Below are 14,567 nucleotides of genomic sequence, written 5' to 3' on the forward strand. Positions count from 1 at the left end.
CAGCAAAATTTACTGCTTGTAAAACTTACTGGGCTCAAAATAGAAAAAAATTACTGCTATTTCTTTCTTAGGTTATAAATGTTTCAGGTTTTTTGATTGTTTGTTTGTTTGTTTTTTACAGTACCACAGTGTACACACAGGGGAAAAAAAAATCCCAATTCCATTGCTTTCTTTAACTATTTAGCTTAGATTTCATAGCAAGCTTTAAAAATCTTTTTATTTGTGTGTTAAGTGAGCAAAAGATTTTAAAATAAGTTAAAAAAATTGGGGAGTGTGAAAAGGTTGTGTGGAAAAAGAAAAAGGCTGAAGTACTACCAGTATTAATTTTTGATCACGTAGTAGAAGTACCCTTGCGGTTGTAATTACACATGTTCCATTAAAGGCTTTGTCAAAAACACTTCCTGTCTGCAGGGTAACTTTGTAGGTCAGTCGGGCAAACCTTGTGGTATTCACTCTGTTTCTGGGATTTGTGGTTTTGGTTTTGTTTGGTTTTGTTTTGCCTGGGTTTAATACGAGATTGTATTTTCAATTTTGCAAAACATGATTCTGGGTCCCAGGCTCACATTGTCTGCTTTTACATTTGACATTTGTTTTGATGGAGAAACTACTGTTTCCTTTGAATAGCATCATCCTTGTGGCCCCAATCAGAAGCTTTAACTGCCTCACTTCTCACTGAAGTTTACTATATATAGTAGTCTGTATGCTAGTCTGTGTATTCTGCAAGTTGATTGGATGTTCACTGTATGTCAAATAAAGTCTGCCTTTTCATAAAAACATGGGGAGACCAAGATGCTATTTCTTGAAGCTGAAATGTCCTTATTGAGGAGGGGGCCTGTCAGGTCATTACGTTGTGATTTCCTGGGAAAATAATAGCCTCCTCTTGCTGACTGGCTGCAGGCTTGAGGAGCAGCCAGTGACTGGCTCAACTGGTACCTCTGTTTCCTGGGTAGATAGCTGTGAGCATTATATGAAACATTTCCGAGCTTGGGAATAGGAGAATGGTTATGGATACTGTGCTGAGGAGACGCAAAGGTAGCGGTAGAAGTATCATTAGAGCGGTGGGTTTGGGTGTGTGAAGTTCGGGGTTGTGGGCTGGGCTGCTCAGAGAACTGCTACTTACAGAGTTGGTGGCAGCATGGAAGTCATCATGAGAAGCCACAGTGGCAGTCTTAAGTTTTGATCTGGCTGAGCTTGGGCTGACCAACAGTTTGGTTAATTACATGAAGTGACTGACACCAGGTGGTGCTGCAAACCAATGATCAAACTGGGAAAATTCAATGAAAGCGGATTCCAGTTGTGCTTGTGGGTCAGGAGTAGTAATGGTAGCTAGAACTTAACACCTCTAACCCATAATATGAGGTGCCGGTTGTCTCTATGCAAGGTGTTTGTCATCAGTACTGATAGTGTGCACATTTCAAGCTACTAAATCAAATGATAAATATAAGTTTGATAAATACAACAAATTAAACTTGTCAAGACAGTAAAAGTTAGAAAAATATTTTAGAAGAAATATGGAGAGCCCAACAGTCTAGCAAATCAAGGTGCAAGTTTTACTGTTGTCTATATAGAATGACTATAACTGAACAGTAACAAGTACGGAATATAGTAAATTTCTTCAAAATCATTAGTTGAAGAGAATATGGACATTTGACTGCTGCAGTGCACCGTGAAAGTAGTGGTATTGCGGACTTTTTTTTTCATCAAATCATGTTAGCAAGGGCATTATTGTTGTTTTAAATGTCAGTAGTGTGGTACTGGTTTGGTTGTTTATGTTTTTAAACACAGTAGATGGAAGGGATCTCAAAACCCCTATATGATATTGACTGTTTTAACAACTGTGTCTCTCTGAAGTTACTTAGCTTGTTTTGTGCAAAGGTTTAATGTACCTAAATTTGAGCTCTCTTCAGAAAAGATAGGTTTATAAAACATTTTGGGAATTACTTTTTATAAAGACTATAAATTCTGTTACTGTGTCTTAAACCTGATTTTTTAACATTAAATGCATGTATTATTGTGTGGCATAGTAGACCTTTATTTGAGCCTTGGCGTTTGAAAGTATAATAGAGTAAATAGCAGAGGGTTTTTAAGCAAGTGGCTAGATGCAGCTTCAGCTTCTGGCATAATACAACTTTGTCACTGAGAGGTTTCTGGAGTGGGAAAATAATTTCAAAATATTGTGACGTTGCTGCCCAGCTGAATGTAACCACATCACTGTATTAAATATAGAACTTTGACTCATTGGACTCTCTAAATAACAAAAGCTAACATCATCTGCCTCTGGGGTACTAATTCTAAATTTGAATGTGGTTTGAATTTATACTGTGGTTTAAACTTGGAGCTTGTGACAGTTCAAGATGTTACAAAAACGTTAATTGAAACAGAGGAATGTGGAAACATGCGTAGATTGCTATGAACTATGAAATAATTGGACAATTGTTTTTCATTCTGGGGAAGAATAGAATAAGTAGAGAGGGAGAGAGTAATTCTTGGAACAAGTTTCTGGAGAATTTGTTGTTTATACGAGACCATTACAAGTTTATTTTTACTCTGCCAAATGCTTTTCTTCTTATCTTGATTGCCCTTCATGTTAATTGCATTCAGAAAGTGTACTTTTATGCACAACACTTACCTTCGTATTTTCAATACACTAAAAATGATCATATAGCTATATATTTTAAACTTAAATAGAAAATACTTTTTTTAGCTAGTAAAAAGGACTTTTTATATACATATATATATATAAAAAAAATGTATACTTGTTGAACTGAAATACATTAACAATGACCCTTAATTATTGGAGTCTGCACTTCTCAATTTATCTATTTTAGTGCTTATAAAGTTACTTAGTATGTTTTTAAACACCATGCATAAAAATTGGCATGTGCAAGTGGAGGTGTGTACTGCACTATTACATGTATATTGTGAAACAGTATCAGCATGAACAAAACTAAAATCCACCTTCTAGAAATAAGAGTTTGCTGTGTTACACCGTATTCAGCAATGTTCTGAGAACAAAATAATGTTTTCAATGCAAGCTATGCATCAAAATACAGCAAGAATTCTGGAAGGATTTAGTGGATTGAAGAACAATTGCTGGCTTTTATAACTACACTAATAAAATTAATTTGAGTGAATGTATAGTGGAAAAACACTCTTCAATATATTATGCTAGCATATTGAAGAATAATGGTCATAGCTCAGAAGTTTATTGTTCCATTGTTATTAGAACTTTGGCTTTTTTCTGTCTGTTAAAATTCTCATTTGTCAGCAGTAAGATTTGGCACAGCACACATTGTCTGAGTTAACATACAGAGCATTACAAGAAGAAATGCTGAATCCTGCAGAGATTACTTTTGTAATCCCACTTTAGGTAGAGAGATTTACAGATATCCATAGGTTACTTTCATTAAGAGTTGGGGTGGTGGGGGGAGCACAGAGAATAAATCATCACATAAAAAGTGTTAAGGAATTATTCATTTGTTCTGTGTTGAGTTAGCATATTACACTATTACTGATTTTTGTACCTTTATAAATTTCTATGAAGTTATTGATAGTAGCAGTGGTGTAGGAAAAGAAAAATGCTGCTAGTTCCTACAACATTCTCTGCTTTGTATTTAAGGGATAGTGTGTAAAAACATAACCCTGGGGAATTCAGCTTTAACATTGTTGCTTGCCTTTTTATTTTTTCTTAAGGAGGCTTTGAGTGAAGCCATACATGTGAGACTCCACCGGAGTCCTCACTAAATGGACTAGAGCTGAGGTCAGGAAAATGGTGTAATACAGTGCTCCCTTAAAAAGTGAAGAAAAAAAAAAATGCAGTGAAGGGGTAGGTTAGTCACAGCCTTTAATGCATAGTTACTTCAGGGGACTATTTTGAATGTAAAGGAAGGGGCCAGTGGGAATAAAAGCCATTTAGTATGTTCATGTCATTCAGATTTCTGAGGGTTTGTTTTGTTACTGTCTGCTATTACTTGATAGAAAATAAACTGAGCTTCTGTTGAATTATTGCATCAAATTGATTACTTATCTGAAAACTGATTGCAGTAAATGTATATTGCTTATTAAAAGATAATAGAAATAACTGTAAGCTTTCACCAATAAATATTTAATCTTATGTGGCATTCCACAGTTTAACTTCAGTAGTTCAAACCTTTCCTTGAAAATGAAGAGGCATCAGCAGTTTTTCAGTTTTCCTCTTTATTTCAATAGAGAGCTTGCCTTGAGTGGCAATTGCTTCAGTCTTTACTACTGCAATGTTTTATTTTCAAATCAATGGAATTATTAATACTTTTCTCTTTTTTTATTTGAGCAGATAATGACAGTACCAAATGATCCCTATACTTTCCTCTCTTGTGGTGAAGATGGCACTGTAAGATGGTTTGATACTCGAATCAAAACAAGTTGCACAAAGGAAGATTGTAAAGATGTAAGAGTGAAATCTTTTAATAAAGATGACCTAAATGTAGAGCTGTACATCATACAAACATAGGATATGAATTCTGGTAAGGCTTTTAGAAATAATAGGTTTCAGGGTCGTTGGTGGAGATGACAACATGTTTCCCAAGAAACAAAAAAAGTTTGGGGAATCGCCTCTCTCCCTGCCTCTCTCCCTGCCTCTCTCCCTGCCTCTCTCCCTGCCTCTCTCCCTGCCTCTCTCCCTGCCTCTCTCCCTGCCTCTCTCCCTGCCTCTCTCCCTGCCTCTCTCCCTGCCTCTCTCCCTGCCTCTCTCCCTGCCTCTCTCCCTGCCTCTCTCCCTGCCTCTCTCCCTGCCTCTCTCCCTGCCTCTCTCCCTGCCTCTCTCCCTGCCTCTCTCCCTGCCTCTCTCCCTGCCTCTCTCCCTGCCTCTCTCCCTGCCTCTCTCCCTGCCTCTCTCCCTGCCTCTCTCCCTGCCTCTCTCCCTGCCAAATTTATTTTATTTTAATATCTCCTTTGCCTCTTTTTAGTTTATGAACTTTGGTATGAGGCTTCAGATACGATAGAAAAGATTCTATGTTGAAATTTTATCTCTTGATCTGGTTTACATTAGTTATTATAGAGTTCAGAGTTGGAGGCAAAAATTGAACCTTGAAAATCACCTGCAGCCTCGTGTTCTTGAGCATCCTTAGTCCCTCCATAAGAAAAGATTTGATAATGAGTTATGCTAGATCAAATTAGTGACTGGTGTTACTCCGAAGAAGGTAAGGTATTGCTGGTGTCCACTGTGTTTGGATTTCATAAACAGTTTTAATATTGAATTGGAGAAAAATTGACACCAATGTATGTATTACTACTCTTTTGTTCTGCTTGTTGCATATTTACCAGTTCTTTCTTTTCCTCTGTCGAATTATCTGCCTGTAGATGAAATCTAGTCTAATAATTTAAATTAATTTAGACAGTTTCTGCATATTTAGTGCTCTTCTGATGCAAGTTATCAATGTTTCTGTAGGAAAATCCAAGGTGCAAGCTAGTTTATAAGTCTGTGGTTGTTACGCTTAGCTATTCTTAAATGTTTGTTCCTGTGGTTTGTTTTGGTTTGTCTGTTTTCTTTTTTAGTTGATCTCCTGCTGTATTTCTGTCTGATAGTTTTTCTTCTCTGCAGCATTTTTTCTGTTTGACATATTTACAATCTATCTTCACAGGGCCAGACCTAGTTTTCTCAAAACTCCTTGACTAATGGGCCTGTGACATGAAGTAAAAAATAGAATTATACTTCAAATGTTCAGAGCTATTATCTGAATACTATATTTTTTTTTTTTTGTTCCAGGATATTTTAATAAACTGTCGGCGTGCTGCCACTTCTGTTGCTATCTGTCCACCAATCCCGTACTATCTTGCTGTGGGTTGTTCTGATAGCTCAGTAAGAATATATGATCGGCGAATGCTTGGTACAAGAGCAACAGGTAGGAACCATACCTTACAGTAAGCTTTTCTAACCATCTGCAGTTCCAATTTCAGGTTCTTTTTTTCCCAAATGTATGGTGAATGACTGAAGTGTAATACTGAATGAAGTGTATCTTTCTTCTCTGAGAACTATGCTTTGTTATATTAGCAATTTCATGCTAATATTTGCGAATACAGAAATCTTCAAGTAAGTAAACTTAATCTCTTCACTCATCTTAAAATACGTTACATACTGAATACAGAAAAAGACATTTTGTAATGTCTCCTCTTTTGTCTCAACACGTGATTCCAAGATTCCAAAAAGCTAGTGACTGCAGCCTGCGGTGATCCACCTGAATTTTAAATAAGGTCTTATCTGGTGCTTTGCTGTGATGGAATGTGTTGTTTCTTACGGGAAGGGATCCTGTGAACTCTGTCATGTCATGCAGTGTGCTTACCTTTGCAGTAGTTGTTGCTATATCTAACATAATTTCACTGAAAAGCTACAAATCCTTCAGGTGAAAGCTATGATACTTCAGATGCTTACTTAAGAATTTTATAAAAAAACCGCAGGTGGCTAGCAAAAGTACATCATATAGTTCTAATGTATCTCTTTCCTATAATGTATGACCAGTATATATTGGGACTCATAAATTAATATATATAGCTGTGCATACACATTCACGCTCAGTGTCACAAAACCTGTAATTTCTTGCAGCATTTTCCTGTTGATGATTGTGATAGAGGAGAAAGGTGACAGCAAAGATCACTCAATAAACATAAAAATATCCCTCTCATCAGGCTAACGTTCTTATAATATCTCTCCCTTTCATCACAGCGGTTAGCAAAACTGTGAGACCTGCCAGAGGAACAGATTCTGGGGGGGTTGATTAAAAGGTACTATGTACCTGCTCTTGTATTGTAACAATATAGGAATAAGATGAATGCAAGTATGCAGGCCTATAGTGTAAGGAAGGGAAAAGACAAAATCTTGAAGACTCTTAATTTTTCTGGATACGTCAGTATAGTGTTCTGTTGTTTGTTGGGGGTAAGTAGGGCAGTGTTGGAGTTGTGTGTGTGATTTTCTTTTTTGTTTGTTTTTAAGGGGTGAGTTTGTTCACTATGACTAGTGAGCAAACTTGATTTTCATTTAAAGCTTTCTGATTCAGTCCTTATGTAGTGTGAGATGATGAACGCTGAACTAGTCTGTGATCAAGGACAGACTGTTGCACATACTAAGCCACAACAGATATGCCATGCAGGAAACAGTTACATGGCAGATTAGGAGTTTTTGGAACAGTCTTTTTTTCTCAGTGTTAGATCTTCTTATAGGTAACTTTTATCTACTCAAAAATTTGTAATTCTAGAATTTAAGATTGTTTTAGTGTGTGGAATGGATGTGAGTTGTCAGGGAAGCATGGTGCAACATACTATATAGTTCTGCAGTTTCAAAGTGACATGTCTTAAAGAAGAAAAAGTAGTATTTTTTTAAAACATTTTGGGTAGAAAAGAGGAGATGTGTGTCCTAAATTTTCAAAGTTTCATATAATGAATTCCTTTGTAATTTGGGTGTAGATACAGATTTCATTATTATTGTGTAAATGTTCTTAGGTTCCAAAATTTCCATTTGTACTACATTTGACAGATAGCATCCACACACCGTCATGTGATGGATATGTGATATATGAATATATATGTGTGTGTGTTTTCATCTCTTTTTTTTTTTTTTTTTTTTTTATGTACATAGTGTTTGTAAAACAACATAAAATACTAGTAAGATCTGGTATGACACTATTCAGATCCAATTTAATGCAGAAGCTACAGGATACTTAGCTTTTCTCTTGTTGGATGTTAAATAAGGAGTATATTAAAGCTTTTGAAAATTGCAGTAGTAAATGTGTCATCTCTTTCTCCACTGCTGCTTGTTTTTGTTTTGTTTTGTTTTTTTTTTCCTCCCTTAATATAGGTAATTATGCTGGTAGGGGCACTGTTGGAATGGTGGCACGTTTTGTTCCTCCTCATCTCAATAACAAATTCTGCAGAGTAACGTCTCTATGTTATAGTGAAGATGGTCAAGAGATCCTTGTTAGCTACTCTTCAGATTACATATATTTGTTTGATCCCAAGGATGACACAGCACGAGAACTTAAAGTTCCTTCTGCTGAAGAAAGACGGGAAGAGGCAAGTGATTAAAATGACTTGTTTTCATGTTCTTTTCTTGTGGCATACTTATGTCTGTTGTATTCCCCTTTAATCTTAAGTCAGTGTTGCTGCTAATAGATCGAGATGTGACAAGTAGATTGTGTTACAAAATCAGCATATTTGCAATATATTTATTTATATATATACAATATTTTGTCACTCTGGTTTTCTTTCTTGCCTCGTTTCCCTCTCCTGAAGATGAGAAGACATGTACTTCAGATTTTAAGGCCAGCAAGTGTGGCAGGTCACTCTTGTAATTGAGGTGTATTCTCTGTTATTTTCCATGCCACCGAAAGCATATTCTTTGAAATCAAGTATACTCTTTGTTAAAAGCTGTCATTTAATGACAGAGATGAGGGGGTACAAGACGTTTAGATCAAGGAGGTGAGCCACTGCTATGGAGCAGTATTAAAAGTTTCAGTGTAACCAAAACACAAGCAGTTGTTTATTATCAGCTCAGCTACAGTGATGCTTACCCTTCCAGTCTAAATTTTCTGATCAATATAAAACAAATATCTTTGAATACAGTGGAGTTATATATGTCTCTCCTCCTGCAGTCCCCTAACCATCCTCTCCTTGGGGCTTTTTTTCTGACATTATGGTTACCCTTTCACAAGCTCCTCTGTATCCTGAGGTCATGATCTTTAGCCTGAGATAGGGGCCTCAAGGGAGTTTACAATGAGTTGTCAGCATCCTGCTGTCTTCACTGGGAGGATGAGTGTGATGATACTGATGCAGATTTCTTCCTCCTCTGTTCTGGCAGAAACATGATGTTTTCTTCCTTATTTTTCTTAAGAGTCTGTCTGAGGGCTATTTAATACTTTTTAAAGCACGTTTTAAATGATGCGTCGTCTTTTTTGGTCTGCCAACATGGCAAGTTTTTGCTTTTAAATGCTTATTCTTTGTCCTTGTTGTTACCCCTACAACACTTGTTGCTTGGGCCCAACCTTTATATTACAGTTAACAGCCAGCAGTGGGTGAAGAGGTGTCTCTGCTATCCTCCTGTGTCCACACCTGCAGGATATCTGCTATAAGCTCATGCCAGTGCTACTTTATGCTGCATCAGTATCCCGTGATTGTAGGTAGTTCTTTCTTACACAGTTTAACTAGTTGGCATTCCTATATATATCAAAACTGTTAACAAGAGGTATTAAACCACACATTAATGCAAATCTAAGCAAAACTAAAGCAAATTAAGTTATAATTACCTGGTCACTAGACAATTGCTGTTCCAGCAAAATGAGCTAAAAGCAAGCTCCAAGCAAGCGAAGTCCAGGCAAAGTCTGACAAGAGTGAGGCCTGTGGTGTTGGCTTCATATTAATCCTGTGGCCTGTTACTAGCAATGACCGTGCTGTATTTGCTGGGCCACACAATGCTATTACTAGTACAAGCATTGTTGATCAGAAGTGGGTGTCAATTGGTAAGACTAGGGAAGAATGTCCAGCTGAGTTACACTGTTACCTCACTGAAGCAGGAGAAAGCTTCAGAGAAAGAGGAGCCCAGAAAAATTAAGTGGTGATCAAATGTTTCTTCTCTTTTCCCTTTCTTCTATGTAATGTTAATCTGATGTTAAGTAATTTGGTGGATAATTGACTGCCCACTTACTATAGAGAGAGAAGATTGTGACCACCTGTTAATAACAGATCCTATGTATTCTTTTCTTATGTGTACACAGAATATGTCCTGTAATCGTTTCTTGCTGGATGATTTTACTGAAATGATATTTTTATTTCAACCTGGCTGTAAGTAGTATAGAGCAGAAGGATTTTTCCTGAATCTACAGGCTCCTGAAAGTTACCACTTTAATATGCTTTCACCACTGGGGTTTTGCATTTAATTTAAAATTGTCAGCAGAACTCTTTACTTTAAGCCATAAATATCTAGCCAACACAATTGCAAACTCTGAACTGCCTTTTTGAATGTTCAAAGCATTAGCTGTTTCTTTTCAAGTTGCTGAAAGTAACACTAACTATATAGTACTTGTTCTATACTTCTTGCTGCAAAAATACCTGTGTTATAAAAATTTAAAAACCCCACGGGTTAAAAAATAAAGCTTATTTTCATAAAGTTTCTTTGCTTCGTTAATGTCTGATTGTTTTTTCTTTTTGCATAACTGCAAATCCACATTTCATTAAACTGAAGCTGACATATAGTTTTATCATGAAGAAGTGAATATTTTTGTAGAATTCAGGCTGAATTCTGGAAAACCTTAGTTATTGTTCAGTATGGAAAGCCTCAATTAACATAGGAAAGTCAGTATTGCATAAAATAAAAGCTGCATTGGTTCTGAGAGTCATTGATTTAGACTGTTGAACTTCTGCGTAGCTAAAGCTCTTGCATTCTGTTGATAGTGTTGTACTTATTCATAGTTGATCTGAACATACGGCTGACCTTGCATGTTTTTTGTGACATAGAAACTTATGTAACTTAAGCAAATAGAGATATTGTATTTATAGTTAGACATAGAATTCTGTGCTGTCCAACATAAATAGCATTGGAATGCCTTTCTCTTCTTTTTTTTTTTTTTTATTTTATTTTATTTTATTTTATTTTTTCTTATAGTTACGTCAACCTCCGGTTAAACGTTTGCGGCTAAGAGGGGACTGGTCAGATACTGGACCAAGGGCAAGACCTGAGAGTGAACGAGAAAGAGATGGTAAAGTGTTTGCAGTTGGGGGGTGTGTGTGTGTGTTGTCTTTGGTTGTGTATTTTGTTTTTGATGAGGTTTTTTTTTTGTTTGTTTTGGTTTGGGTTTCATTTTCCAATTTTTCTTAAGTATTCCTGAAGTATGTGAGTGCTTCAGATTAAACTGTCCATACTTTAAGAATCAGCTAGGCTGTAAGATAGTTTTCTTCAAATTTTACACAGAACTGCTATTCTGTGGTGATTTTTAAAAATGTATAAATTGAAAATATTCTTACCAGAAAAATTATGTTGTTTCAGTTAAGCTAATGTAAATCAAAGGGAGCTTACTTCATTGCATTGGTCATATAGTAACACAAATATGCATTTTCCTTTTTGTAGTCAAGCCTCATATGCAGTCAGTTACAAATGGAATGGTTACATTAGGGAACTGGAATGCAAAGCAATAGGATACTAATATCATATCTTTCACTTTTTTATAAAACACATGTAGTGACTAAATTTTTATGCTTATATTTTCATGTTTGTAATATCTTACTCAATTACTTGGGATTTCAGTAGGTAGAGCATTTCCAAAGCTATGGTTTAGTGTCAGGAAACAAGTTATGAAAGCAGGGAAGATGCTTTGTCACTCATCTTTCTTCTCATTTAATTATGTGTTTCTGTTTAAATCTGACAACTTGTGGGGGTACAGGTATTTGTTCTAATTCTGTTAAATCGGGCTCCCTTTTCTGCCTACCATTTTCCTTTCCAGATTTCCTGTGTTGGTTTACTCATCTTCCTGATTCCCCAAACTAGAATAGAAGTGTCTAGCTTTATCAGACTAATGGTCCATGTAGTGTAGGATTCTGTGTCTGATACAGGCAGTAGGAAATGCTGTTCAGGGAGAGAACATGAACCTGTCCTCTTACCATAGTCTTTTGCCTCTTGTTCCCCCAGTATTCAGAATTACTGAATTAGGAACTTTAGAGGATATGTTCCCATCTGTTCCTTTAGAATTTGTGTATGGCTCTATTGCCTTCAAGTTTCTGTAATCCTTTTCTGAACCTGCTGATAATATTTCATAGGGAAAAAAATTCCAGAAGTTCAGTGCCCACTGTGTAAAGGAATACTTCCCTTTTGTTTAAACTGCTCTCTTAGTTTGATCATGTGCCTTCTTATTCTAATATCACATGATTTGATTATTAACAGTTTTAAATTCTGCTTACTTGTTGCTTTCATTTCACAGGCCTTATTCGTATACCTCGTCATATTAGGGACACTTTTGCTGTCTAGAAAATAAAGCCTGAGAAGAGGACTCCTCCAGTATAGACATTGACTAGATCTTTATTTTCTCAAAACCAAAACTTCAGTATTATCACTGTGTGTTATCTGATACAACTGTATAGTGACTGAGAACAGCTATATTGCATTAATTGGGCATGTTGGTGGCCTGTAACTTATTTTTCTGTTAACTGTTCATTGTCCTATCTTCCCATCATTAACCATTCTTTGTCTGTTTTCTTCAGCTGTTACATTTCATTTTCTTTGTGTTGAGCTTCTGAGGTCAGAGCTCCTTTGCCTGGGGTACAGGAAGGGAATGAGAGATCTCAGCGCAGGGTCAGAGACCTGCAGTGTGGAAATGAGGATAGACAAGGGCATTTGGGTCAGATTGAGGGGCATTGTGTTTTTGGGGTGGTGGGTTGGTATGTTCCCTTTCCCTTCCCCATTCCCAATAATGTCTTTTAAACTCAAGCAAATAATCTAAAAGCAAGGTCTAGTGATATATTCAAACTGTATCCTAGCAGTGAAGGTTATATGCAGTCCTGAAAGATAATGAGTTGCTCTAGATTTTTGATTAGTCTTTCAGCTTTTATAACGTCTGTGCAGGGAACAGCACTGATGTTTGAGAGGTGTGTTCTCACTGTACGTGGTTTTCCCACGTATGCTTTACTATCTTTCAGTGTTAGCTTTTGTATGCAGGATATTGAAATATTTTTCACATATGTATTTTGATAAGCAATTGTACTTCACAGGGATTCTATTTCTTAAGGACTTCAATTATAAAACTTTTCCAAAAGCTGCTTAAACACAGCATATTTTCAAAGTGGCTAAGGGGCCAGCAGAAGCTCTTCAGTATAAGTGGAATGGTTCAGTCCAGTGAAACAGTCTTCTATTGGAAGATTAAAAACAAACAAAAAAACTCACCCCCCCCAACCCCCACCACCACCCCCAAAAAAACAAAATGAAAAATAACTCACAGAATACAAAAACTACTACTTAATGATTCAAATATTCTATTTCAGCCCTTTACAAATGGAATTTTTCCTATATTCTATCTTGAAACAAATTTTGTTTCATATGTAATAAAATGAATTATGTTGAAAGTATGACAAAGATTTTGCTGCTTGAGAGTCTTTGCAATCCTGACCCTCATTTCAAAATGTGAAAATTAAAATCCCTAAAGGAACTCTGCTTTTGTATTAAATTGTGCTTACATGGAAAATCTAAGTCACGAAGAAGCTTTTTGGAAATGTTAAAAACATGTTAATTTTATGTTGTTCTTCTTGCTCTTTAATTGTTTAATGATAAAATTGGTTATTTTATAATTAGCTGTAAAAATGTAAAAATCTAGGCTTTCCTAACTTACTTAGCCAGCATTTAAAACCAAATGACATAAATTTTATAATGTCATGTGTACAAAAGCTCAAGGTAATTGTAAAACAGAGAAAGAGGAAGGACTGTTGATTTTTATGTGTTGGCATGTTCAGCTGGCAATTCTTGCTGGGCTACTGTGCTAGAGAAAGAAGATGGTTCAGGGGATTACTAGTTATGACACTTAGTGTGGCGGGGTTGTTTATGGAGGAAGAAATGGGAGGGAAAATCAGTGCTTTTGTAAACTTGTAGATTAAAACTTTAGCATTATTTGTTTTACAGGGGAACAAAGTCCTAATGTCTCTCTAATGCAAAGGATGTCAGATATGCTGTCAAGATGGTTTGAAGAAGCTAGTGAAGTTGCACAAAGCAATCGAGGACGAGGAAGATCAAGGTCCAGAGGTGATTTCCTTCTTTTCAAGAATAATAATTACAACAAAAAGTATGTTTATAATAGATGTACAGGCCTTGAATAACTGCCTTTTTGAAGTGTAAACTAAAAAATTTTTAGTGCATTCTGAAGAATGGAGCACACTTCTTTGCCATATGAATAGTAATGCAAAGGGATCTGTAGAGACAGGGTAAGTTTACCATTGGGCTCTTGTTTTTCTTACTTTTTTTTTTTTATTTTTAATCAAAGGTGGGACTAATCGGACAGATGCTCCTGCTACTAATACTGTGCCACCTAATACAGAATCAGAAACTGCAATGGAAGTAGATGGTTCTGAACAACTTCCATCATCATCATCTTCTACAGTGTCAGCCCAAGCTCCTTCAACATCATCTTCAACAGGAAGTCCCCCTTCAACTTCATTATTGTCCTCTCCTGATAATGAACAAAGGCCTTCTTTAGGGGCCTCAGCTCAACCTTTGCTCCATCAGTCTGGTGAGAAGAAATCCATCTTGTCATAGTTTATGAAAGTTGCTTTCAATAAGAAAGAATTTTATTTTAGGGTATTTTGGGTAATTTATCTCAATCTGTTTTCTTTCTTGTATATCCTTAATGAGACTAGGTATTTTATAGCTACCAAGTGACTGCGGCTGTGGTTTAAAGAACGAGTGAAACCATCAACTATGTCTGTTTGTCTGAAGAAGGAATCTCAAAGGGGAATAACCAGTATTGTCTTTTGGAGTAGAAATAAAAAATTATTGCTTGTTTTTCCTAAACTTACTGTTCTCCTCATGGACTATAACATCATGCCTTCCTCAGCTGATTTGGCTGTAGCAG

The 14,567-nt window shown here is 36.3% G+C and overlaps 1 protein-coding gene across 5 annotated transcripts in view; it reads left to right on the top strand.

Annotated features, from left to right (window-relative positions):
• Positions 1-14,567, top strand: part of DCAF6 (DDB1 and CUL4 associated factor 6) — a 91,478-nt gene that overhangs the window by 29,487 nt on the left and 47,424 nt on the right. For all 5 annotated transcript variants that reach the window (XM_032988215.2, XM_042788432.1, XM_042788433.1 and 2 more), the window contains 6 exons: positions 4,313-4,426; positions 5,744-5,879; positions 7,826-8,040; positions 10,625-10,718; positions 13,622-13,741; positions 13,980-14,225. In XM_032988215.2, the coding sequence (XP_032844106.2) occupies positions 4,313-4,426; positions 5,744-5,879; positions 7,826-8,040; positions 10,625-10,718; positions 13,622-13,741; positions 13,980-14,225 (925 nt within the window). The remainder of the gene's footprint in view (positions 1-4,312; positions 4,427-5,743; positions 5,880-7,825; positions 8,041-10,624; positions 10,719-13,621; positions 13,742-13,979; positions 14,226-14,567) is intronic.

This window comes from Tyto alba, unplaced genomic scaffold (genome assembly GCF_018691265.1).
Source record: "Tyto alba isolate M040663 unplaced genomic scaffold, T.alba_DEE_v4.0 Super-Scaffold_14, whole genome shotgun sequence".
Classification (NCBI taxonomy): domain Eukaryota; kingdom Metazoa; phylum Chordata; class Aves; order Strigiformes; family Tytonidae; genus Tyto; species Tyto alba.